Source organism: Podarcis tiliguerta, assembly GCF_965153285.1.
Source record: "Podarcis tiliguerta genome assembly, chromosome: 4".
In the NCBI taxonomy this organism is placed as follows: Eukaryota; Metazoa; Chordata; class Lepidosauria; order Squamata; family Lacertidae; genus Podarcis; species Podarcis tiliguerta.
In genome coordinates this window covers 19,383,055-19,409,990 of record NC_139537.1, presented here as the reverse complement: position 1 = coordinate 19,409,990, position 26,936 = coordinate 19,383,055, and the positions used below count along the sequence as shown (strand labels likewise).

Here is a 26,936-nt window from a genome sequence, read left to right as displayed (position 1 = left end):
TACTTTCTCTTGGTGCCTGGTGTGAAAAACACAAGCTCCGTCTGGCCTTGCTACCTTTCAGACCGAGAAAAATCACTCTGCAGGCTCCAAAACATTCCCACGAGGAATGTTCACATTTTCACAGGCCGATTCTGGCTTAGTAAGGTGTGAACTTGAAATAACTTTTTAAATAAGATGTTAAATAATGTCAGTGCATCAAGAGTGGATTTATCAAGAGAATCATTTTTTTAAGGGAATAACAATCAATTGAGGGAATCTTAAAATCGATCAATTAATTTATGGGGAGAATCAATTTCAAATTGGAAAAGGAATCAAAGGACAACAACAGACAGAAGAAACCAATGGACACACACACTCAGAGGAAAAAATAAACTCAAAAGCCCTTAAATAAACCCAAGAAGTACTGGAATTAATACAGGGATAAAGGCACACCACTCACACCCTCATCTAATTCACAAACCACACAAATCACAGACTAACCAACAACAAAGCAAGGCCAGAAATGCACAAACATTTGCCCTAGTGCCCACTGGAAAACATAATACTTATTTCTAAAGCACCACAGAAAAATCAGGCTGGTGCTAAAAAGGGCGCAGTGTGCTATGGAGGCAAACGAGGATAAATGCTTGTTGGCAAAGCACTCTGGAAATTGCAGATTTGAAGATATGCAAAGCATAGATGATCTACCAATGATCTACGGATTTCCCCTATAAACACCTAGAGAGCAGTGGTCACACATACACAGTACAACATAGATCTGAACCTATAGCCCTGGTAGCACTTTGCACACTTAACAGTTATACTGTCTTGGGTATTTTTATATTGTTGGTTACTGTGAAGCTTGAATAAGTCTGCTTTGAATGAACTGTGGTCTACAGTGCTAGCCACCAGTAATTCTCTTTGTTTTATTGCTACTTATTAAAAAAAACTTCAAGCCATACATATTAAAACACCAAATTTAATTTTGACGAAGTTCCATTGCAAATGGTATTTTAGCAATGACAAACTTCTTGCACTGGTTCCAATGACACTAAGGATGAGTGGTTTCATTGAACATGGCTGCAACGGCCACGTTTAGCTAGACTGTGGTCTAATAGTTAAATAAGGAAATATCAAAGTATACCTGTTGAAAGAGTGAGATTCTGTTTGCAATAATAGATGGAAAATCTTGTTCACACATTGAACTCCGTGAGAAAGTCTGCCATAGAGGTGCATCTTGAAAGCAAATGGTCTGATACAGGCTTGGAAGAGAGATCTGAAGAACAATTGTGCAAGTTTTATATTTAACAGCAAAAAAAAGTAGTGATCTATTTTTAATAGCTGAACAAGGAATAATTTGAATAAACTGTCATATAATTGCAATTGTTGAACAATCCATTCTTTGCAGCCCTTTAACAAGCTACTTAGGAGTAACTTTTTTCATTGATTTCTAAAGAAGTGCACTCATGTGGCTTATAATGTACCCAATGTGTCAAAACAATATGCCAGTTATAAGACCACTGCTAATTTAAGAATGTGGTCCCATTTACATATATTTCTAGTGAAATGAAAGCTATACCCCATGCATAATCTCACAGCATCACCAGTGATGAGGAGCAGAATTATTCCACTGCTATAGTTTTCCATGGAAAATGTTCCATTTCTAAAAATGCATTGCCTCATAAAATTAACAACTTAGTAAATTTTTACAATACCAGTCAAACTGAAAAACAGCTCAAAAGTGTGACTAACTTTCCCAGGAAATGCATGCACACACACAGGCACAAATAACGCACAGCAATTTGGCCACCAAAATTGGTATGCTGATTTAGTGCCTTCAACCGTCCCAGCGCCTTAGTATAAGCACCTTCTGGTGGTTCCCTCACTGCAAGAAGTTAAGTAAGAGGAAACCAGGCAGAGGGCCTTCTTGGTAGTCACTCCCGCCCTGTGGAACACCCTCTCATCATGTGTCAAGGAAATAAACAATTATTTGACTTTTAGAAGACATCTGAAGGCAGCCCTATATAGGGAATTTTTTAATGTTTGATGTTTTATTGTGTTTTTAATATTTTGATGGGAGCCGCCCAGAGTGGCTGGGGCAACACAGTCAAATAGGCAGCATATTATTATTATTATTATTATTATTATTATTATTATTATTATTCCATACTTGTATAATTTTTCTGCTAACATATTACTTAATTAATGCAATTCATACTGTTTTGGTAAACTGAGAAATGAGGAAGAAAAACGAGGACTACAGAGAAGACATTCTGAAAAGTCAAGAGTACATGTTATATACAAACATATATAACTGAACCTCAACAATACTAGATCAATTGCTGCATTATTATCTAGAAAAGGCAGGCCACTCTACAGAATGAAAATATATGGTTGTGGTTTCAATGCAAGAAAGTGAGTGAAGAATTCATTTTGGAATAGTCAAATTTAAATTAACTAATCCGATCATATTAGCAAACATCAATTTTCTTAGTGTTAAACTGATTTTTGAAGAAAACGTCCAGTGAAATAATACCTTTAGAGTTGCTACCGCCCATGCTCTTTCCTGTTCAATCCAAGAAGGAATCTGGTCTCTAATGCTTTTTTGGGAATCCTTAACAGAACAAGAAAAGATTACTGTATTTTGAAAACGTTTCACATATTAAGGTATAGCACAGTAAAACTGAAACATTTTAACTTCCACTGGCTTCAAAGGCAGTGTTAGGCATGTCTCAACCTTACTTCATTGAAATAAAAATAATTTGAAAGTGCATATTTGTTATGGAAAGGTGCAGTAGAGAAGAAAAAATAATGCTGGAGTTATAAAAATGCATAATCAATAATAGATTTGACCATTGCTTTTCTGTATTGATTGCTTGTAATGTGCCTCAGAAATATCCACATCTTTCACTACCTGTACTCAGCTAAAACTGAAAACAAGTGATGTGAACATACCCTAATCACCCATGTTTTAGAGGTTTTTTCTCCTTCATTCATTCCTGGGGGGGAAGGGTTAGTTCTAATTTCAAAATGATATCTGTGATCTCATGAGTAACACCTACAGTATTTTCTATAGTAGGGATCTCTCTTAATAAAGCTCTTCAGCATTGCTATGTCTTATGAAATCACTACAAAAGCAGTCTCCACTTCCTATGATATTTGGAATCTCAGCTTGTCTAGAGTGGTCAGAAGGAGCCACCCATGACAGGAACTTGAACTACTGGTTTGGCCCAATCAGGTACCTGCTTGGGGTTAAAGTCTGAAAATTCTCATCAAAACAGTTAAAAACAAAAAAAACCCTGTTTTTAAGGTCTGAAGCCTCTGGGCCACGGAGGTATATGGCATTTGGAAGCTATAGCGCACTACTTTTTATGAGAAATATCCATTAAGACTCACAGATTTTCGTAACATGTCTCCAATGATCACACCCGTAAATGTGTCCCATTCCTATAAAATAATGAAAGAAACCCAAGTTAAAATATGCTGAAGCGTAACATACATAAGTGTAAATTCTGAAAGCCAAAAGGAAATGAGTATTACATTTTCAAAGGGACTTAAGAAATGTCATACCCCAGTTCACGTGCAACGCTGAAACATGGAAAAGCCTCAAAAAGCCCAAGTGAAATGTCACACCTCTGCTCTTCTCCTGCAGCGTAGACAGGAGGAGCACTTCTCCTGAATTTAGTTAAACTATTAAAAGAATCTCAGCTTAGCATTGTGTTTGAAAGTAACCTTGGCAGAAGTCCTGGTCATGTGCAAGGAGGAGTAGGGAGCGTGAGAGTGTGAAACATCACTTGTTAAGGCTCATTCCTGGTTCAGTGTTACATGCGAACATGACAATTATTGGCTAGCAATGACTAAAGCATATGTGCTTGGAACCCTGTAAAAGGAAGAGAGTTGTGGAAAGAATCTGAAGTGCAGAGGTGGCAGGCAAGAGAGCAGCTAAGCCCATCCTACATCCAGCTGATAATTTTGTTCTTAGCTACTTTCTGAGATTCTTGGATCAGGAGGTCAGTGTGAAAGAGACTGGTGGCACTGGTGACAGTTCCAGGGAACATTTGAGCTGGAACATCTATGGTACCCATTAGTCAGAGGTAGACTGCTCCTACTAGTGCTGTGAGACCATCTTCTCTCCCAGCCAGGGCAGGCCTGGAATCATTGGGAAGATACCCTTCTTGCTAGTCTGAAAACCATCTATTGAGCAAGCTTAGGCCACTGAGACAAGGTCTGCCAGTTTTGTACTGTCTGAACCAGAGAAGTCTACTACATGTGGAATCACAAAGCTTATATTGTAATCTGGAAAGGAAATTATTTAAATGTTTATCTCATCTTTGTTGATGAAAAAAAAAACCCTCTGCTGCTCTTTGCTTTCCTTAAGTACGCCTTTAGGAATATCCTGAATAATTTCCCCAAAACACATGGAGGACTAGTGGTAGCTACATTTGTTTCATATGTTGTTCTATACTTTGAAGCTACATGTCAATTTTAGCCATATATTATGTAATCACAACTTCTAAAAGATCTTACACCCATAACACACAGCTGTTCTAGCAAAATGTGGAGAGAGCTAAAGGCTGATAGTGCTAAGGAATCAAAAACTCTGCACACCACCATTTCATTTTGTCCCGTGGATCTCTCATATCCGGTGGCAATATTTCATCAGACATTACAACTGTCAGAGGAACATCCACTGGGGATGTTGCAAGATGTCCCAGGGTCCTTAGGGAAAGCATTGTATTTGTTATGTTTATTTTTTATTTAGCTGGGTAGCTGGAAGATATTCTAGTGCTCCTATTTATTTTCTGCTTATCAAATCATTCAAATGTAAAAGGAAGCATTCCTATATCACTTACATTATCTTGAAAAAGTTCAGGATGCATGCCTTTCACAAAATGCAGTGCAAACATCAGTTGATCAGCCTACAATAACAATAAGTTAGATACATTAAGAACAGTATGCTAGGCTACATTTTCTAGGAATTTAAACCCTATAATTTAGTTTTCACATATGCACAGGAACTAAAGGCAACGTTAATTATAAGACCATATATTATTTTCAGAGAACTGGCAACATACTTTGAGGGCGAAACTAGATGTAGCTCATTTTCCTTTCATCAAGCCAGTTTGGGAGTGTGGTGTGAAGGCTTTAACTCAGGCTTCCTCAACCTCAGCCCTCCAGATGTTTTGAGACTACAGTTCCCATCATCCCTGACCACTGGTCCTGCTAGCTAGGGATGATGGGAGTTGTAGGCCAAAAACATCTGGAGGGCCGAGGTTGAGGAAGCCTGTTTTAACTCTTCGGTCCCACCATGGTCCCAATCAGAACTGCTTCACACACTTCCTGTTCATACTGAGGGGAAAGCTATTGATGCCAACAAGAGCTTTCATCCCATTATGAATAGGACCTAAGAGTTAAGGTTTAGTTCCAATTTCAGCATAGTCCTTATCCAGATTACATATTCCCAATGCAAAAAGAAAAATTAAACACAACCCCAAACTATGTGACAATCATGTCTTGTTTAGCTCTTAGCCACTTCTAAGGAATATCTCTGCTTACATGGCAGGGGTGGGATCAGAGTTTCAGGCAGAGCAGCAGCAGCAGTCCCTCTGTTGAATGGGCTTTGGCTCTGATGTAACTTTACATTGGCTTAGTTTACACTGGTGTACTTTATGCCAGCTTCTTGTGCACAGGACTGCTCTCTTTATTTCTTAAATCAAGTTTAAGAGGACATGCTGTGAGATCACATGTTCCTCTTTCACCTCTTGTGCAGATATTTTCCCCAAAGGCCTTAACAGTGGCTGAGCAGTTACGACACACTACAACCACTGGTTAATGCTAACTAAGGTTGTGCTTAATCAGAATCTAAATTGTGCTTCAAATTATTCATTTTTGTGAATAAGATCATATGCCCTATTTTAGTCTGTTACTGTTAACATGGTTACTATGTCTTTAAGTGTGGCATGCAATGATTTTGAAAATGATATGAAAGATGCAAAACAGATCTAATTAATTAATTTTGTAAGGCACAAAGGCTTATAACTTTAGCTTGGAAATCTTTTAATATTGAATGGCTACAGTGTCAGTGCAGTACACAGTCTTACATTACAGCCATATATCAGCTGAAGTGAAAGGGTAATTGAACTAGCTCATTTCTGAACCAAGCAACTACATAAATCCCTAACTACTAATTTATAGTTTTTCAATGAATTCACTTTCAGAGCTAACCAGCAGCATTTTAAATTCATCTACAGTACCCAGCTGAAACAAAGGGTCAGATGCAGCAATGTTGATGATATAAAGCACCATCATAACAAAAGCAAATGGTAATAATTCATTTTGATATCACAAAATTATATGTTTAACCTTCCATTCATCTTCTACTCTTCAGGGGAGATTTTGAAAACAAGAAATCTCTCATATACTGTATATTATGAAGGGCTTGGAGTGTGCTATTTCATTCAACTTCTGTGGTAATGCAAAGTCATATAACACGCTGACAACATATGGAAGACACCAGTCTAACTATTTAGGTTGGTGAAGAAAAACTCCAATCTTCCAAAAGCACAGTTATTGTGCAACCCCATTCCGTTCAAGGGGATTAGAACAGAGGACAGTGGACTTGGTGCAAAGATGGGGATAATGAACAACAGCAGCCTCCTTAGACAGTCTTAGCTACTGAACTGAAAAGCTTGCTTTCAATTGTTGGGGTAGCTTGAGGTTTTCTTCTGACAGATGCTAATAACAAAAAAAATAATCTAGAAAATAAACAAGACCTGTCTACCCGGACACTGAGGTCCAGCACCGAGGGCCTTCTGGCGGTTCCCTCACTGCGAGAAGCCAAGTTACAGGGAACTAGGCAGAGGGCCTTCTCGGTAGTGGCGCCCTCCCTGTGGAATGCTCTCCCACCAGATGTCAAAGAGAACAACAACTACCAGACTTTTAGAAGACATCTGAAGGCAGCCCTGTTTAGAGAAGCTTTTAATGTTTGATGTATGACAGTATTTTAATATTTTTTTGGGAAGCCGCCCGGAGTGGCTGGGGAAGCCCAGCCAGATGGGCGGGGTATAGATAAATTATTATTATTATTATTATTATTAACACATTGAAGAATATGTTTAAGGATTAGCTGTCCCCCAAAAGAAATCACACCAGCAAAAGTGCTGAGCAGCTCCAGAAACTGCTAGACGAACCTAAGCATTTTGACTCATTTAAATCTTGTTTGAAATTGCCTTGGTTGCCCTGATACATGAACTACACTTCAAGAGGCAGGAGAGTGAAGCTCTGCTGCTTCTACTGTATCAATTATTGGCTTTTGATACCAGCAACAATAGTATCCTTCTGGGAAGGTTCTTGGAACTGGGAACTGGATGGCTCTATTGGTTGCATCCTACCTGGAGAGGCTGTTTCAGAGAACGGTAAAAGAGTTGGAGAGTTCTGCCTGTGAAATTTATGCTACTTGCTTCTGCAGGGCTCATTCTTGTTCCCCCTACTATTTAACATGTGCATGAAATGACCGAGTGATTTGTCACTTGATAATTTGTGTAAAATATATATATGCATTTTTACAATTTATATATGCATCATACAATATTCATCATTTATCTCTTATCCTCAGACTTCCCAATCCATCTCTCCATGGCATTCTAGGTTGTCTTTTGTCGGCTGCATATTCTATTATTCCATCCATTTTCATCTCAAATCTTCCTTTCTTTAGTTTTATCTGCTGCTCATATGTTCATTCCTACTTGTAGGTTAGATTGACTATTATAGCCTTTAAGATATTGTTCAAAGAACTTCCACTCATCTCTTATCCATGGCTCATCCTTATTTCTTAATTTCGCGGTCATAGTTACTAATTCTGTGTATTCTATCAATTTTTTCTGCCAAATTTATTTCCATTTTTTCGCATAAAACACTCTAGCTGTGGTGGTTGCATATAAAAAGAGACTGAGTGCTTTTTTCAGGATATCATTACTTGTTATTCCTAATAGAAATGCCTCGGGTCTTTTGGGAAATGTGATCTTCGGTACTGTATCTTTTTTAAAAAATTCTGTATGATGTCACCTGAAAATTTGGTGTGAAATGTAATCAATTGGTTTAAAAATGTAAATCAATTGGTAATCAATTGGTTTTTAAAAATATATATTTATCGCTCATCTTTCGGGATATAAATTCTTCCAAAACAGCTTGTAAGTAACATAAAATACCTCAATAAAATTACAATAAACAATATTAAAGCCCTCAAAATCCTTCCCATAGGACAGTTGGCAGCAGATGGTTCAGAGAGGGAGAGGGCAGTTCAGCTAGAAACTGGGGTTATCATCACTTACCTCTCTCCCCCGCAGAATTATTCCTATAGACCAGGGGTGGCCAACTCCCAAGAGACTGTGATCTACTCACAGAGTTAAAAACTGGCAGTGATCTACCCCCTTTTGGGGGGTTCATGTCTAAATTGCTGAGCATATTTTGGGAAGTTTTCTGGGGTTCAAGTCAAAGTTGTTAAGCTTCTTTGGGGGGAGCCGGTGATCTACCAGTGATCACGATCTACCTGTTGAACGTGCCTGCTATAGACAGTTGGTGGTAGGTAGCCCTGTGGGCAAAGGGCAGTCCAGGCGAAAGAGGCTCTGAGGTTAACTTGCTTTCCAGCTGGAGCAGAACTAGGCATCACCAATGTTATTAGATGTGGGGCCTTCTTTGAAGACAGCTTGGAAAATCCAGTCACTGCTAGGCTGCTAACTGGGACTGCGTATCCAAATTATATCTCACCTGTGTTAAAAGCACAGCTGGTTCTTGGTCGATTTCCAAGCTCAATTCAAAGTGTTGGTGTGGACCAATCTGCCCAATCACTGAAATCATCACCTGAGGCTCTTTCTAGGTTCTGTGCCATCCGAGATAAGGTGAGTAGTGACTGGAGAGAAAGCCTTTTCAACTGTGGCAGTCCCTCTTTGCAATGCTCTTCCCAGGACAGCTTGCCTGGCAGCTATTAATGGTATTTCAGCGCTAGGCAAAGAGCTTTTCTTTGGTTTCCCAGACTTTGTAGATGTTTTGATCTCTTGTAGGGTTTTATTATGTGCCATTTTCAGTGCTTTTATGAATACATTTTCGCGTGTGGTATTGCTTTATTTCCATTAAATAAAATACTACTGTGCATTTCATTGCTGAAGGAACAATTAAAAAAATACATAATAAATATGTTTGAATCAGGGACTGCCTGACTCTTAGCTCTTTCTGAGTCTTGTACACACTACACTAGCTCTACAATATAGCCAATGAAATACATAAATAAGTAGTTTTATTAAATGAATGATTTGCCTTGCATCATTTGTTATGTATAATCTTTTTCCGGGGGGAAATTTGTTCATTAGAGCTCAATGAAGCCTCTGCATGTACTCTGACTGTGAATATAGACAATCTAAAAACTGAATGCTTATTTTAACCATAAGATACAACGACTTCACTCTTTTCAAAGTGAGTAATTGGGCAGTCCACTAGAAAAATATGTGCTGTATGGTCTGTTACAAAACAGGTCAATCATTTTTCAGTGCCAGGTAATTCCCTTTCAGTCTATAGTGTCGTGCATACGAAATTACAAAATCATGTGTTCCCTCTGTTCTCAGAAAGGTTATGGTCATGCAAGAAGCATTCCTGTGCAATAATGCTTCCTAGTGAATTAAGCCAATAATGAAAACCCGCTGCTCATTCACCAAAATGGTTCTCAAATTATAAGGTACCACTCTGTGGCGATACTGTGCTTGAAGCTATCCTGTTTGGGACTCTCACCCTTGACATAAGGCAATCTGGAGAACGAGTTCCTAAGTGATGAATGCAAGATTCCACTAAGGCCTGGAGTGGTTCCAGTGTGTATGACGGCTATAAAGGTAAAGGTACCCCTGCCCGTACAGGCCAGTCTTGCCAGACTCTAGGGTTGTGCGCTCATCTCACTCTATACGCCAGGAGCCAGTGCTGTCCGGAGACACTTTCGGGTCACGTGGCCAGCGTGACAAGCTGCATCTGGTGAGCCAGCGCAGCACACGGAACGCCGTTTAGCTTCCCTCTGGTAAGCAGTCCCTATTTATCTACTTGCACCCGGAGGTGCTTTTGAACTGCTAGGTTGGCAGGCGCTGGGACCAAACGACGGGAGCGCACCCCGCCACGGGGATTCGAACCGCCGACCTTTTGATCGGCAAGTCCTAGGTGCTGAGGCTTTAACCCACAGCGCCACCCGCGTCCCACATGACAGCTATATATATCTTCCCACAAATTCAACTACAGTCCAGATGTTTGTTCCTTCCTCATCTGACACAAGACCTGTCACAATGTTGCCCCAAGGTACCCTTCAGTATGTGTCTGGAGGTACAGGGCAGTGCATTGCGTGCTAATGTGAAGGACTGGTCAAAGATGCATATGTATAAATCAATTGGCTGGGCAGCACAGGATGAGGTGAAAGCAGCTCCTGCGCCTGATCAAGGTTCCCAGCTTCCTTCCAGCAAGGGTTTTTTATAGGACAGGTTCTATTTTGTTAGAAAAGGCAGAGAAAATGGGTTGCATCAGTTCTGGGGTGTCAGAAGGGGCTGATATGTTGCTCAGTACAAGAGTACCTATATATTACAGCATACAAAGATACCAGGATCCGGTACGACTCAAGAGATTGATGATTTTATGAACTAAGGCAATGTGCCCTTAATAAAAAAGAGTTATCAGTAAAGCCATAAGTGAATCCTGAAAGAACATTGTTTGTTTTGGGTACCATTCCTTTCCTTCTTTTTCCAAATACTGGTGTTTCTGAAGTTAATGGTGTCCCAGTGCTGTAATAAGCCAATAGTCCCAAGGTGAGCAAAAAGGCTGTTTATAAAGCAGGAAACTCATTTGTTCTGCCAAACAAGGCAAAAAGATGCTGTGTACAGCTCTCATGAGTAAAAAGCAAATACCTCTTACTAACAAATAAGCAAATTTTAGCATTATTCTGTATCTACTGATCCATATATTCAAGCGCGCCAAGCTATGGCTGCAGTGGGAATATAATTTCACATTCAGTACTGTGAATCAGTGCAGAGGAAAATAAAATCTTACCTTAAACAAACAGCGACAGACATATTCATATACCATGTGTTTTAAGGAGCTGATAAGAGACTTGATTCTTTCCTCTGTATTTCCCAAGTCCTGAAAATAATGGTTAATAATAATAATAATTTATTTGTACTCCACCTATCTGACTGGGTTGCCAGTTAAAATGTTAACTATCACTTTACAGATAAAAACGTACATCAAGGGATTCAAATATCGCTTTAAGAAAATCTGGTGTGCTATATTGTCAACCTACGAAAATTGTGTATGTATACCAAGCAATAGGCTCCTCCTGCAATCAGCAAGCATCTACTTCAGGCTTCCTCAAACTCCGCTCTCCAGATGTTTTTGGTCTACAACTCCCATGATCCTTAGCTAGCAGGACCAGTGGTCAGGGATGAAGGGAACTGTAGTCTCAAAACATCTAGAGGGCCGAGTTTGAGGAAGCTTGATCTACTTCATTCAGAGAAGTAATTTAAACATGTCAGCAGTAACACTGGGCTAAGAGAAGCTTGCCTGGGTATGGCCTACCAGAGAGGAGTACTACCATGACAGATTATACAAACTTTTCAGAACACAATGTACAATTAAATAATGGCAAAATCTACCTGACTCTCAAAGTTAGTTAGTTGGCAATATGAAGGAGGTTAGTTGGCAATATGAACTAAGCCGGTTTAACCTTTTCAATTTATAATCCTTAAGTATTTTAAGCCTGTATACTATTTTAATTGCTCTATTTTACACCAATTAAATGGACCCATCAGGAAGAATTCATCCAAGTAAGCTTTGTCCTTTGATACTCTTTTTTCCTGAAATTGGGAGGTTGGCTCAACATGCTTGAATCTTTTTCTTCCTGCTTAGAGACAGAAATAAAGACTTGCATGCAGAAGCAGATGGTGTGCTGAGTCTGCCCCACTCATCTGACCTTATCCAGCTGAGTTAATGCAGCATACTAGGATGAAGAAGAGGAGAGGAATGGTAGTAGCAAGGCTGGCCCAGCACTGTGCAAAGGCATTGGTGGAGTCAACCACGAGCTCCATATCAACCCCACCACCATCCTGTTCCTCCCCTCCGCCAGCACGGTATGCAGTAGTGACTCAGCTGGATGGAGGTCAGGTGGGTTGCACAGTCCCGTCATGTTGTGGTCTGCTGCTTACATGTACATTCTATCGATTTCAGGATTCCTTAGAATCTGGACTTCGGCTTCCTAGAGCTAAGAATTGAAGTTCTTTTAAAACTGCCCCTTTGTTTCCACGCCACACCAAAGCATTGCGATAAGCAAGCGGGGCTCGCGAAAGCTCCCATGGGAAGTAGTGGCATGGGTGCAACACCCTGAGTGTTTTTTGTGCTGCACCTGTATTAACAGGCCACAGTTAACGTGCATTAAAGCAAGATAAATACTTGTAAGACTGAATCCAAGACTGCATCTTCAAAGTAACCCGTCGGAGCAAGTGCTTTGCAGAATGTCACTAATGGCAGCTTACATTAAAAAAAAAAAATATTCAGGGGAATTTCAGTAGAAACTGAAAACATGCTAATGCACAAGTTTTGTAGCAATTTGGGTCTTCCTTTGATAGAGTGTTTAACACTTTATCTTCCTACCTGATCTCATTTTTTGACAGAATTACAAGCCTGGTAGATGAAGGGAACGCAGTGGATGTAGTCTACCTTGATTTCAGCAAGGCATTTGACAAGGTGCCCCATGATATTCTTGTAAAGAAGCTGGTAAAATGCGGTCTTGACTATGCTACCACTCAGTGGATTTGTAACTGGCTGACTGACCGGACCCAAAGGGTGCTCATCAATGGTTCCTCTTCATCCTGGAGAAGAGTGACTAGTGGGGTGCCACAGGGTTCTGTCTTGGGCCCGGTCTTATTCAACATCTTTATCAACGACTTGGATGATGGACTCAAGGGCATCCTGATCAAATTTGCAGATGACACCAAACTGGGAGGGGTGGCTAACACCCCAGAAGACAGGATCACACTTCAAAATGACCTTGACAGATTAGAGAACTGGGCCAAAACAAACAAGATGAATTTTAACAGGGAGAAATGTAAAGTATTGCACTTGGGCAAAAAAAATGAGAGGCACAAATACAAGATGGGTGACACCTGGCTTGAGAGCAGTACATGTGAAAAGGATCTAGGAGTCTTGGTTGACCACAAACTTGACATGAGCCAACAGTGTGACGCGGCAGCTAAAAAAGCCAATGCAATTCTGGGCTGCATCAATAGGAGTATAGCATCTAGATCAAGGGAAGTTATAGTGCCACTGTATTCTGCTCTGGTCAGACCTCACCTGGAGTACTGTGTCCAGTTCTGGGCACCACAGTTCAAGAAGGACACTGACAAACTAGAACGTGTACAGAGGAGGGCAACCAAAATGGTCAAAGGCCTGGAAACAATGCCTTATGAGGATCGGCTAAGGGAGCTGGGCATGTTTAGCCTGGAGAAGAGGAGGTTAAGGGGTGATATGATAGCCATGTTCAAATATATAAAAGGATGTCACATAGAGGAGGGAGAAAGGTTGTTTTCTGCTGCTCCAGAGAAGCGGACACGGAGCAATGGATACAAACTACAAGAAAGAAGATTCCACCTAAACATTAGGAAGAACTTCCTGACAGTAAGAGCTGTTCGACAGTGGAATTTGCTGCCAAGGAGTGTGGTGGAGTCTCCTTCTTTGGAGGTATTTAAGCAGAGGCTTGACAACCATATGTCAGGAGTGCTCTGATGGTGTTTCCTGCTTGGCAGGGGGTTGGACTCGATGACCCTTGTGGTCTCTTCCAACTCTATGATTCTATGATTCTATGATTCTATGAAGTGCTCTGAATAAAAAGGAGTTGAACTGATTATTGGGAAGGTTGCCCCTTGCTGGTCCCATGCTGCCTCACCATGCCGATTTAACCTTGACTAACTGAAAGATGCATTATGCCTTCACAGTCCTAACTTCATAGTATCCTGGGTCTTCAAAAGTCTCCCCCTACAGCTGCTGTTAACTTTGATTTAATAACATATGAGCAACTTCAAAAAAAAAAAAAACCTTTGAAGCATGATTCCCTATTATACAAAAATAATTTGCTTTATTTGCAAATTAGCTAATAACCGGAGATCACGTATTTACATAAAATTCATCTTAATATCCTCATCTGAACTTGCTTTTTAGAATTTATTACCTTTGCATCCAAGAACCTTTAGAGATACAGTATTTTATGAAGACATTCTCTGGGAAGATTCTGTGGTTCCCATAGGACAGAATTTCTCTTTATTCATACCCTGACAGCACAATGTATGCCACGTAATACTGCCAGTATTAATTTTATGTTCTTATTTAAAATATCCAAAGTACTTAGACATTTTGTGCTACCATTAATGGATTGCTTTCCCCCTTATTTCTTTTCTTTTCCTTTCCAATTTATTTCAAACAGCCCTATTCCTAGGACTCGAGGCAAGTAACAATTTAAATGCAATACATATATAAAACTCTAAAAATAAATAACACGTTGCCTGCTTCAGAATAATGGCACATACCAGTTCACTTTGTAGGGCCCTTTGAAAAAGTCTTAGGAAAGAAGCCAAGCTAAAGCGGTACATGTTATTAATTTTGGACAAGTCAGAGATAATAAAGTACATCTTGCTGGCACTTTCTGCCAGAGGGAGATAGGCGTCCCTTTCCTAAGAAAAAAGAAGAGTTAGCATTAGAATGCTACCGCCATCTACTGGTCACAAAAAAATTAATTAATTTCTAACGAAATACGTAAAGATATATACAGTACAGTAGGCCTACATATTGTGAGGCATATTATACGATCCCTCATTCTTATATACATTTCAATAAAATTTCGCAAACTTAAAATATATTTCACAAATGCTCAACTGTACAACTGGGAAAGAAAGAAAGCGATGATGAATCTGCAAGAGGAAAAAAACTAAATGGAGCTTAACATTGAACAAGGAGATGGGGGATTTCCAAGAGGGACGCAAAACTATCTGCAAATTCCTGGCAGTTTCAAAAGCCATCTATTATTTGGTATAACTGCCTAGTGTAGCATGATGAACAAGTGAAATGTCCTACCGGCTCCACTACAAACCCTTTGATAAATCTAGAATTGTTCTCTCTGGATTTGCATCTGTGTATTAAGCCACTATTAAGGAAGGGACGCGGGTGGCACTGTGTATTAAGGGAGGGATACGGGTGGCGCTGTGGGTTAAACCACAGAGCCTAGGACTTGCCGATCAGAAGGTTGGCGGTTCGAATCCCCACGACGGGGTGAGCTCCTGTTGCTCGGTCCCTGCTCCCGCCAACCTAGCAGTTCAAAAGCACGTCAAAGTGCAAGTAGATAAATAGGTACCGCTCCGGCGGGAAGGTACACGGCGTTTCCGTGCGCTGCTCTGGTTCGCCAGAAGCGGCTTAGTCATGCCGGCCACATGACCCGGAAGCTGTATGCCAGCTCCCTTGGCCAATAAAGCGAGATGAGTGCCGCAACCCCAGAGTCGGTCACGACTGGACCTAATGGTCAGGGGTCCCTTTACCTTTATTAAGCCACTGAAGTTCTTTGAAAATAACTTCAGAATACTGGGTTTGTGGGTAAAATTTATTCCATAAATCCTCCAGTTTGCATGTCCTATTTAAAATAAGTCTAGGCATGCGTAATTACAATAATAACACATCTCCCCCCTGTTCATCTCTATCTCCTTTCCCTTTCACATAGAATCATAGAAACGTAGAGTTGGAAGAGACCACAAGGGCCATCGAGTCCAACCCCCTGCCAAGCAGGAAACACCATCAGAGCACTCCTGACATATGGTTGTCAAGCCTCTGTTTAAAGACCTCCAAAGAAGGAGACTCCACCACACTCCTTAGCAGCAAATTTCACTGTCGAACAGCTCTTACTGTCAGGAAGTTCTTCCTAATGTTTAGGTGGAATCTTCTTGTTGTGTTGAATTTAAAAAGTTAGTCACTAACATGTGTGCAAATTTAATTTGTGACATATCAGTGAGCCAGTCATAGAAGTCATATACCTTTAACGGCCTGCACTTCACCAAAGTATACCCAAACTTAAGAGATAAAATTTCAGTCCAAGAACACAAAAATGTCTCTGCTAGCGACTGAAGACATCAGAAAAGGTGTGTTCATTCCACAGTTTGAGAATTTCAGTTACATCACCTGACTTGGCACTGGTGAAGGTAGAGAAAACAGTGTCCAGCTTAATATATGAATGAACAAGCCACTGCTTTCAACGGATGAATGAATCACCCTGCTGAACTCTGTCAATGAAATCACAGGGCCAAGCATCATTCTGAGCTGGATGGTGCCCTATGTCTCTTCCTTGTGAAATAAAAGATTATTACTAGATATTTGTAATTGAAATAGTTCTACCAAGCAACGTAAGATATACTAACAGACTGCAGAATTAGGGCCAAGTTAATCAAATAGGAGCTATTATAAAATATTTTACTTAGCAAAAGTGCACCCAAATAAAACAAGCATAAGGAAGCCAAGTTACCTGATCGAGAGAAATCTGAAGTCTATGAAATTCAACAAGTGATTCTTGGATTAGAGCACTACTTGCTTTTGTCTGATTCAAGGATTCAATCAGATCTTTATTTTCAAGTATATTTCCCTGAGAGGTTGCAAGTGTCTGCAGGGAGGAGAAAGAGTTCAGTTTCCTTATAACTGGGTGATTTTAAGGAAAAGTGAGGTGTTTAAATGAAATATGTGGCAATACTTTAAAAATTAGAGAGATACTGATGGAATCAAAGTATGCATTACATTACTTGAATACTGGAACCAGGCTACCCTACCCTTCCGTCCTAGTCACAGCATTTCATTCACTTATTGCCAATTCACATTAAAATGAATTTGGGTATGCTCCTGAACTCATTTTGAAATCGGATTCTATTAGTCCCACAGCTTTCTCATCATCTCTAAATCTGGGTTTTCACATTAAGTTTGAACAAGCACTGATAGGGGCTTGAACTGATAGGGTTCGATGAGTAAAATTTCAATGATTTATTGACATATTCCAAGAATATACAAAAATCTGCTGTGATTTTAAATGAGTTATTGACATAGTCAATGAAATGCTTCACTAATGATCAACTAGGTAATTTTTAAGAAGTCATCATGCACAGATATGGATTGTGTTATTAATCCACAGGTAATGAGGCATGCCTGAGAAACTCTACATAAAAAGATGAAAAAGGACCTCTACACTTTCAATCTTACACAGCATATAATGTGTTTGCAACTGTATCAGTTATACAGTGGTGGTACCTTGCGTTTCAAACATCTCTGTTGACAAACGTTTTGAAATTCAAACACTATAAACCAGGAAGTAAATGCTTCCATTTTCGAACACACCTCGGAAGTCGAACTTCTGAGGCAACTTCCTGTTTGAGTTTTCCATATTGAGTTTTGAGACTTCTGTATTGAGTTTTCAGTTTTTGAACGTTTCGGAACAGAACAGATTATGTTTGAAAACCAAGGTACCAATGTAGAAGAATTTTATGAAGGGAGAAAAAAAAACTGCTGACCTGAAAGTGTTTTTCATACTTTCCTAAAGAAAAACTTTCAAATTTAGCACTCTTTTGTTCTAAGCAGGCATAGGGAACCTCTGGCCCACAGTCCTAATTAGATCCATCATGCTTCCCCATCTGGCCCACAATACCATTTCAGCCAAGCTATGCCCACCTGCCCTATACCTGATATCTTCAAAAGCCCCTTTGAAAACACTGTCTTGCCCAGGGGCTTCTGAAGACCTGACAATTACCGTATTTTTCGCACCATTGGACGCACTTTTTCCCTCCTAAAAAGCAAGGGAAAATGTGTGTGCGTCCTATGGAGCGAATGCAAGGGGGAGGCAGGCGGGAAAAGCCCCCAAGAGCCGCACACAAGCTTCGTGCGCTCTTGCGGGCTTTTCTCCAGGAGGGAGAAGGGACTGACTGGCCGCATCGGTCCGTTCTCCCTCCTCGGGGAAAAGCCCCAAAGAGCTGCGCCCTCTTTAAAGGCTGCGCGGCTCCTGCGGGCTTTTCTACGAGGTGGGGGAATCCCCCCACCTCCCAGAAAAGCCAGGAGAAGCCGCGCAGCCCCTTTAAAGAGCGCACGGCTTCTGCGGGAGGTGGGGGAAGCTGCAGCAGATTCCCTCCTCCCGCGCTCCCTTTGAAGCGGCAATGTGGGAGGGGAGCAGCTTACACTCGTGTAAGCAGCTCCTCTCCCACTTTCCTCCTTCAAAGCAACTACGGAGGAGAGAAGGAAGGGGACCATGGATCCTCCGCTGCTCCGTGATTGCTTTGAAGGAGGAAAGTGGGAGGGGAGCAGCTTACACTCGTGTAAGCAGCTCCTCTCCCACTTTCCTCCTTCAAAGCAACTACGGAGGAGCGAAGGAAGGGGACCATGGATCCTCCGCTGCTCTGTGATTGCTTTGAATCAGGAAAGTGGGAGGGGAGCAGCTTACACTCGTGTAAGCAGCTCCTCTCCCACTTTCCTCCTTCAAAGCAACTACGGAGGAGCGAAGGAAGGGGACCATGGATCCTCCGCTGCTCCGTGATTGCTTTGAATCAGGAAAGTGGGAGGGGAGCAGCTTACACTCGTGTAAGCAGCTCCTCTCCCACTTTCCTCCTTCAAAGCAACTACAGAGGAGAGAAGGAAGGGGACCATGGATCCTCCGCTGCTCCGTGATTGCTTTGAATCAGGAAAGTGGGAGGGGAGCAGCTTACACTCGTGTAAGCAGCTCCTCTCCCACTTTCCTCCTTCAAAGCAACTACGGAGGAGAGAAGGAAGGGGACCATGGATCCTCCGCTGCTCCGTGATTGCTTTGAAGGAGGAAAGTGGGAGGGGAGCAGCTTACACTCGTGTAAGCAGCTCCTCTCCCACTTTCCTCCTTCAAAGCAACTACGGAGGAGAGAAGGAAGGGACCATGGATCCTCCGCTGCTCCGTGATTGCTTTTAAGGAGGAAAGTGGGAGGGGAGCAGCTTACACTCGTGTAAGCAGCTCCTCTCCCACTTTCCTCCTTCAAAGCAACTACGGAATCCTCCGCTGCTCACAGGGATTCCTCCGTGATTGCTTTTAAGGAGGAAAGTGGGAGGGGAGCAGCTTACACTCGTGTAAGCAGCTCCTCTCCCACTTTCCTCCTTCAAAGCAACTAAGGAGGAGGGAAGGAAGGGGACCATGCATCCTCTGCTGGCGAATGCAGCAGATTCCCTTCTCCCGGGCTCCCTCTGAAGCAGCAAAGTGGGAGGGGAGCAGCTTACACTTGTGTAAGCAGCTCCTCTCCCACTTTCCTGCTTCAAAGTGGAGGGAATCCAGTGCAGTTGCGAGCAGAGGATCCATGGCTCCGCTTCCTTCCCTCAAAACAGGGTGCTGGGGTGCAGGGGGGAAAGAGGGCAGGAAATAGAGGCCGGGCAGGAAGACACAACCACACTTTGACCACTGAAAGTCCACCTCAGCCTCCCCAGATTTCCACTGAGATGGCCAGGCTAATCTCGATGGCCATAAGTCAGGCTCAGCATTATTAACTGGACTTAGATAAGCCATGGTTCCCCTTCCTACCCTCCTCTGAGGCTCAATTTAAAGCAGCAAAGTGGACAGGAGCCGCCTGCTTTGCTGCTTTAAATAGTTTACTGCAACATTTGATTCAGAATATTTTTTTCCGTATTTTCCTCCTCTAAAAACTAGGTGCGCCCTATGGTCAGGTGCGCCCTATGGTGCGAAAAATACGGTAGCTGCACAAAACAGTACCTTGAAAGGGTCTTGTGGAGAGCTTATAAGGCAAAAAGGTCACCTGATATCATTGCAACATTAAGTGACTGGCAGGTGGATGGCTCTAGGCCACTTTCTGCTCCATATACAAGCTTGGTTCTACATCCCGTTTTCCTTATGCATTGTTCCAGAGCACAGTGCAGCCTTTAGAAGCAACTTTCCAATGTTAAGACTGTTGTTCTTTCTCCCCAACTCCCCCCAAGCAAGCAATCCATATTCTATGGCAAGCTGGCCTAAAATAGTTATAGTCATCAGATATTTAAACATATTTCTGGCAGTAACAATCTTCTAAGTCTGTATGTCTTTCATACAGAAACTCCTAAATAAATGCAGCCCATCTACGTTTTACCTCCAAAAGTGATTCTTCAAGTTTTGCTAATTGTATCTTCTTATCTTCTTCCTGCTGTAACAATTTTGTCTTCTGTTCTTCCAAATCTGGTTTTTCATGTTGAATAGTCAAAGCTAGAAGCTGGCAGGCAATTAGTGAGATGTCAGAAGAGAATATCACAAGACGACGGAATTTTCAAGCAATGGTTTATCACAGAAATGAGAGGAATCCTGGAGGTTATCACAGCAGGATTCAACTATAGCCCCTGTCCAAGTTTCTCTTGCTATTTAGTTGAAATCTGCTTCCCTACAATTTTCATTCATTGGTTCCAGTCCTGTTCTCTGGAGCAACAGAGAACAGGTCTATTCTATTTTCCATGTGACAGGCCTTCATGTATTTGAAAATTGCTGTCTTTCTCTTCTACAGGATAAACATACCAGTTCTTGCAACTGTTTCACATAGGATTGGTTTCCAGCCTAATAATAAATTTGGTGTTTCATTTTGTTTTTAGCAGTCCAACTGCACAAATGGCTCGTGTTAAGCTTGTGATTCACTACGATTCTATTCTTTATGTACTGTTAGCAATACAGGTCCCCACTATCTTCACTTGTGCATTTATTATAATTTATAGTAAAATACGGATGGATGGAGGCTCGAAACATTATACAGGAGGCAGCAACGAAAACCATCCCAATGAAAAGGAAATGCAAGAAAGCAAAGTGGTTGTCCAATGAGGCCTTACAAATAGCGGGGGAGAGAAGGCAAGCAAAATGCGAGGGAGATAGAGAAAGATACAGGAAATTGAATGCAGAATTCCAAAAAATAGCAAGGAGAGACAAGAAGGCCTTCTTAAATGAGCAATGCAAAGAAATAGAGGAAAACAACAGAATGGGAAGAACCAGAGCTCTGTTCAAGAAAATTGGAGATATGAAAGGAACATTTCGTTCAAAGATTACCATAATAAAGGACAAAAGCGGTAAGGACCTAACAGAAGCAGAAGACATCAAGAAGAGGTGGCAAGAATACACATAGGAATTATACCAGAAAGATATGGATGTCTCGTACACCCCAGGTAGTGTGGTTGCTGACCTTGAGCCAGACATCCTGGAGAGTGAAGTCAAATGGGCCTTAGAAAGCATTGCAAATAACAAGGCCAGTGGAAGTGATGATATTCAAGCTGAACTATTTAAAATTTTAAAAGATGATGCTGTTAAGGTGCTACACTCAATATGCCAGCAAGTGTGGAAAACTCAGCAGTGGCCAGAGGATTGGAGAAGGTCAGTCTACATCCCAATCCCAAAGAAGGGCAGTGCTAAAGATTGCTCCAACTACCGCACAATTGCACTCATTTCACACGCTAGCAAGGTTATGCTTAAAATTATTCAAGGAAGGCTCAAGCAGTATGTCGACCGAGAACTCCCAGAAGTGCAAGCTGGATTTAGAAGAGGCAGAGGAACCAGAGACCAAATTGCAAACATGCGCTGGATTATGGAAAAAGCTAGAGAGTTCCAGAAAGACATCTACTTCTGTTTCATTGACTATGCAAAAGCCTTTGACTGTGTCGATCACAGCAAACTATGGCAAGTTCTTAAAGAAATGGGAGTGCCTGATCACCTCATCTGTCTCCTGAGAAATCTCTATGTGGGACAAGAAGCTACAGTTAGAACTGGATATGGAACAACTGATTGGTTCAAAATTGGGAAAGGAGTACGACAAGGCTGTATTTTGTCTCCCTGCTTATTTAACTTATATGCAGAATTCATCATGCGAAAGGCTGGGCTGGATGAATCCCTAGCCGGAATTAAGATTGCTGGAAGAAATATCAACAACCTCAGATATGCAGATGACACAACCTTGATGGCAGAAAGTGAGGAGGAATTAAAGAACCTTTTATTGAGGGTGAAAGAGGAGAGCGCAAAATATGGTCTGAAGCTCAACATCAAAAAAACGAAGATCATGGCCACTGGTCCCATCACCTCCTGGCAAATAGAAGGGGAGGAAATGGAGGCAGTGAGAGATTTTACTTTTCTGGGCTCCATGATCACTGCAGATGGTGACAGCAGTCACGAAATTAAGAGATGCCTGCTTCTTGGGAGGAAAGCAATGGCAAACCTAAACAGCATTTTAAAAAGTAGAGACATCGCCTTGCCAACAAAGGTCCGTATAGTAAAAGCTATGGTTTTCCCAGTAGTGATGTATGGAAGTGAGAGCTGGACCATAAAGAAGGCTAATGGCCGAAGAATTGACGCTTTTGAATTATGGTGCTGGAGGAGACTCTTGAGAGTCCCATGGACTGCAAGAAGATCAAACGCATCCATTCTTAAGGAAATCGGCCCTGAGTGCTCGCTGGAAGGACAAATCGTGAAGCTGAGGCTCCAATACTTTGACCACCTCATGAGAAGAGAAGACCCCCCGGAAAAGACCCTGATGTTGGGAAAGATGGAGGGCACAAGGAGAAGGGGACGACAGAGGACGAGATGGTTAGACAGTGTTCTCGAAGCTACAAACATGAATCTGACCAAACTGCGGGAGGCAGTGGAAGACAGGAGTGCCTGGCGTGCTCTGGTCCATGGGGTCACGAAGAGTCGGACACGACTGAACAACTAAACAACAACAACAATAGTAAAATACAGGATTTTACATTAATCTCTCTTGAATTTCATCTTGCTGGTTTTGATCCAGTGGTTCGGCCTGTTAATATCCTTTTGTTCTGATTTTCTGATAAAATCAAGATATTTGCTTTTTCCACACTGGTTTGGGTCCAAAAGGTGCTGTTTGTATTAACTGAAAGGTATTTCTATATGTTATAATGGACTCTGTGCGTCTTCCTACTTTTGAGCATTAGAAGAAGTCAAATCCACTTGAGTCCATTACACCACCACAGGATAAAGGCATTTTACTCCCCCAAACTTGCTCCCACTCAATACTATTGATTCCCTTGCCCTTCTCAGATACTGTGCCTATCCTACACTACTACAGAGAGCTCTCCAACCCTGAGGCAGATTTTTGGGTATTGCAGGGGACTACAGTGACGAAGAGAAGGCACAGAAGCTCCTCTGATTTCACCACTCATGGCTCTCCAAATCTAAAGCACACTATTCAAGTTTTCAGCGAAAATGAATTGAATGTAATGGTAGCCAGTGAAGCTCTGTTGTTTTCTAGATTCATACACGCAAATGTACCAAACACAAAGAGATGTCTGGGTTATTCATATATTTTGTTTATCATTAACATGAAAAATGTTATCCCGAGACAATGTTTTTCATTCATTGCTTGGCTTATCAGTCACATAAATAAGCAAATTAATATCCATTGTTAGCACCAGCAAGAGCACAATAAAATGAATGAGAGAATATTCCAGCACTATTTGCTGCTTCTCCACCATTAGTCTACTCTAAACTGACCTTAAATAATTTTGATTTCAACTATATTGCCTTGGCCCAGAGCCCTGTGGTTGTTCCAACAGGTTTCTATGTGACTGGGGTGTAACACTCATTTAAACGGAAGAAAGAAGGACATTTTATAGGCAGGGGAACTCTATATGTGAATCAGAACCCACAAAAATAATTGGACTATAAAGACTTTAAGCGTAACTTCCTAGTCCACAGAATCCAACTCAGCCCAGTGATTCAGATGGATTCTCACCCCCTGTTTTTCAGTATTAAGTACAGTAAGTTGCACACATTAAACTTTTGCACATTCAGCTTTGAGTGCATGGGGGGAAAATTAATTAAAAGGGAGTGGAAAGGAGGCAGGGTTCTGGGGAAAATGGCATTGGCAATCCTACTGGCCATTGAACCCCATGTGCTTTTACTCTTCATAATTTTGGCGTTAGGCACAATCTCCAAAATGTAACCCTCATATAAGCTGCATGTTATTGTATACCTTTCTCACAAGATGTTTTTTATTATAATGGAACTTTCTAATCTAACCACTTAAGGACATGTTAACTAAAGTGAGAATATTTTTTTCTCTGTGGAGATTGCCAGCTGTGCAAGAGTGCTAAAAGGGATTAACGCACCATGAGGAATGTTGCAGAAAAATAGCCACTCATTGTGTTTTGATCCAAACACTGCCTGCGGCTTCTTTATTACAATCATGTAGGGAGAAAGAGCCTAACAACTGAGGGCCACAAGCTGCTCGGCCCTAAGCAGAGAATGCCATGCTTATACAGCGGTACCTCGGGTTACATACGCTTCAGGTTACATACTCCGCTAACCCAGAAATAGTACCTCGGGTTAAGAACTTTGCTTCAGGATGAGAGCAGAAATTGTGCTCCGGCGGCGCGGTGGCAGCAGGAGGCCCCATTACCTAAAGTGGTCTTCAGGTTAAGAACGGACCTCCAGAACGAATTAAGTACGTAACCAGAGGTACCACTGTATAGAGAAAAAACCCACTACCATGCTTCCCTATATCAGAGAACAATGTGTTTTTGGCACTAGCTCAAAAAATGTTCATCAACATAAGCGCTATCATTGTGGTTACAGAACCACCTGTATGTTCTCAGAATCTTCTCATTTTCTTCATCACCCATCCCATCTCCTTGTCACAAAGCAGAGGTTGATCAAAGTTTAGGTGTGGCCGTTTTTCCTTTACAGGTTTTTGTGATACAAGCATTAATACTGTACAAAAGGGCCTCTCAGGGAAAGAAATCAGGATCTTCCACGTGTGGTATAAAGCCCCGTGCCTTTAGGTTAAAATGAAGAGTATCATTCCTGGAGATATGAATGCCTACCTGCCCTCTTAAGCCACTCCGTGTTATTGTAAAGTTAACCTCTGTAACAATGGAAGCTGCATCAGGTGGAATGTCAGGATTTGGGTTTCGGGTTGATAGAAACAGGCGGAATTCTTCGTTATAGTCAATTATTTTGTCACCTATTTGTACAACGTATCGAGGACCTGTGGGAGGAAAACATACCAAGATGAACCATTTTTTTTAAAGTGTTACAGTCTCAGTATTATCTAATAATTGTTCTAATAATTAACATAATATCAGCTCCACTGTATTCACAAGAAAGTAAAGTATGCAAGAAAATGGGCAAATGACCCATTCACTATCGACACCTTCTTGCTGTATATCTAGTGGCTGCCTAGTATAACACAGTAGGCTGGACAATCAACCTGTAACCAATTCCCATTACTAATCTACCCAATATGAACCAAAGTATGGTGTACTGATAGACACCATAGTATAAGGCACTACAGTGGTGGCTCGCAAGACGAAAAGAATCCGTTCCGCGAGTCTCTTCGTCTAGCGGTTTTTTCGTCTTGCGAAGCAACCCTATTAGCGGATTAGCGGATTAGCGCTATTAGCGGTTTAGCAGCTATTAGTGGCTATTAAAAACTTAAGGGATTAGCGGATTAGCTGCTAAAAGGCTATTAGCAGCTTAGTGCCTTAGAAAAAGGGGGTGGGGAGCGAAAAAAAATCACAGGAACTCGCAAGACATTTTCGTCTTGCGAAGCAAGCCCATAGGAAATTCGTTTTGCGGAGCACCTCCAAAACGGAAAACCCTTTCGTCTAGCGGGTTTTCCGTCTTGCGAGGCATTCGTCTTGCGGGGCACCACTGTATATGTCTTATAATGGAGTACATCTGTGATATGCTATTGGTAACCTACCACCATATTCTGAACCAGATGCAAAACAGCACAAGTAGTCTTTGTGTACACTAACACAAGAAGATCCTGCTTCCTTTCTTGAAAGTAAGTATTCCTGGAACTGATTGGTAATCCAATTATAACAAAAAATAGCAAATAATAATAATCTTAAACTCTGCTTAATTTGACCAACTAAGCAAACATGGAATGAATCAGACTCAGGGTGAGTCCTTGCTGTGCTAACTGTGGACCAAAGATGGTCGTAGTGAAGTGTCACTGAAGGATAATTGTGCAATTAAGAAAAAATGTCCAGGTGTGAAGAGGTCAATGTGAACCTTAGTATAATCTATCAGCCGGCAGATTGTTTCAGGTGAAGGACGTGCGCTGATTTTACTTATTTACCACATAAATTTCACCTGCTTGTAAAAATGTTGAATCCCAAATAGGATTTGTGTATGCACCAATTCACTGTAACGTGTAAATCATATTTTTATAACAAGCTGTGAAACATTACCAATGCATGATGGTCAAACGCAAAATAATAAAGAACCCATACTCCGTAGCTACACTTGCACTCATGAAAACGTGTCCATCTGCAAAGCAGACAGAGGGGAATTCTGCATGGCTGAATTGTTCCTATTTCCTCAGTTAAACAACATCAGAGTTTATGGTTTCATGCCCAGACCTGGGTGAATGAGAAGCCTGGCGAGAATTTTTAGTGATGATATAATTTTTAAAAATATCTAGGATTTTAAAAAATCCATGCAAACAGCACAGCTATTTTTAAATTGATTTGTCCATTTATCTGACTAAGAAGCGGGGGGGGGGGGGGGGATTGTATTCCTGCCACAATTAAAGGTGGAAATTTACCTTGCGCAACAAGGTCCTTTCTGAGCAATGGATAAAGCACAGGTTCTACTCCATCCATTTCCTGTATAATGAGAGTTTTCCCAAATCGCACAGCCAGCTCAAGAGCGTTAATGAAGTTGGCATCCTGCACAAATAAAATTTTGCCACCATTGTTCGATCTACGTCAATATTAACATATTAAGTCGACGATAGGAAAAATAAAGAAATGCATCATCAAGACATTTTTCAGATCCAGTCAAGATGTAAACAAAATACAGTGAAACAATTTTTATCAAGGCTGTATTAAAACATACAGTCCCAGTTTGGAAGCACTGCCAAACAATGGGCTCTTGTGCTACA

At 41.3% G+C, this 26,936-nt stretch overlaps 1 protein-coding gene across 1 annotated transcript in view; it reads right to left on the bottom strand.

Moving 5' to 3' along the window:
- DYNC2H1 (dynein cytoplasmic 2 heavy chain 1) overlaps positions 1-26,936 on the bottom strand; it is a 154,872-nt gene that overhangs the window by 59,231 nt on the left and 68,705 nt on the right. The window contains exons 66-75 of the mRNA XM_083435941.1: positions 26,598-26,721; positions 24,868-25,031; positions 20,154-20,273; positions 16,550-16,684; positions 14,574-14,717; positions 11,050-11,139; positions 4,833-4,898; positions 3,376-3,426; positions 2,516-2,593; positions 1,124-1,255 (exon numbers count right to left, since the gene is read on the bottom strand). Of these exons, the coding sequence (XP_083292067.1) occupies positions 1,124-1,255; positions 2,516-2,593; positions 3,376-3,426; positions 4,833-4,898; positions 11,050-11,139; positions 14,574-14,717; positions 16,550-16,684; positions 20,154-20,273; positions 24,868-25,031; positions 26,598-26,721 (1,104 nt within the window). The remainder of the gene's footprint in view (positions 1-1,123; positions 1,256-2,515; positions 2,594-3,375; positions 3,427-4,832; positions 4,899-11,049; positions 11,140-14,573; positions 14,718-16,549; positions 16,685-20,153; positions 20,274-24,867; positions 25,032-26,597; positions 26,722-26,936) is intronic.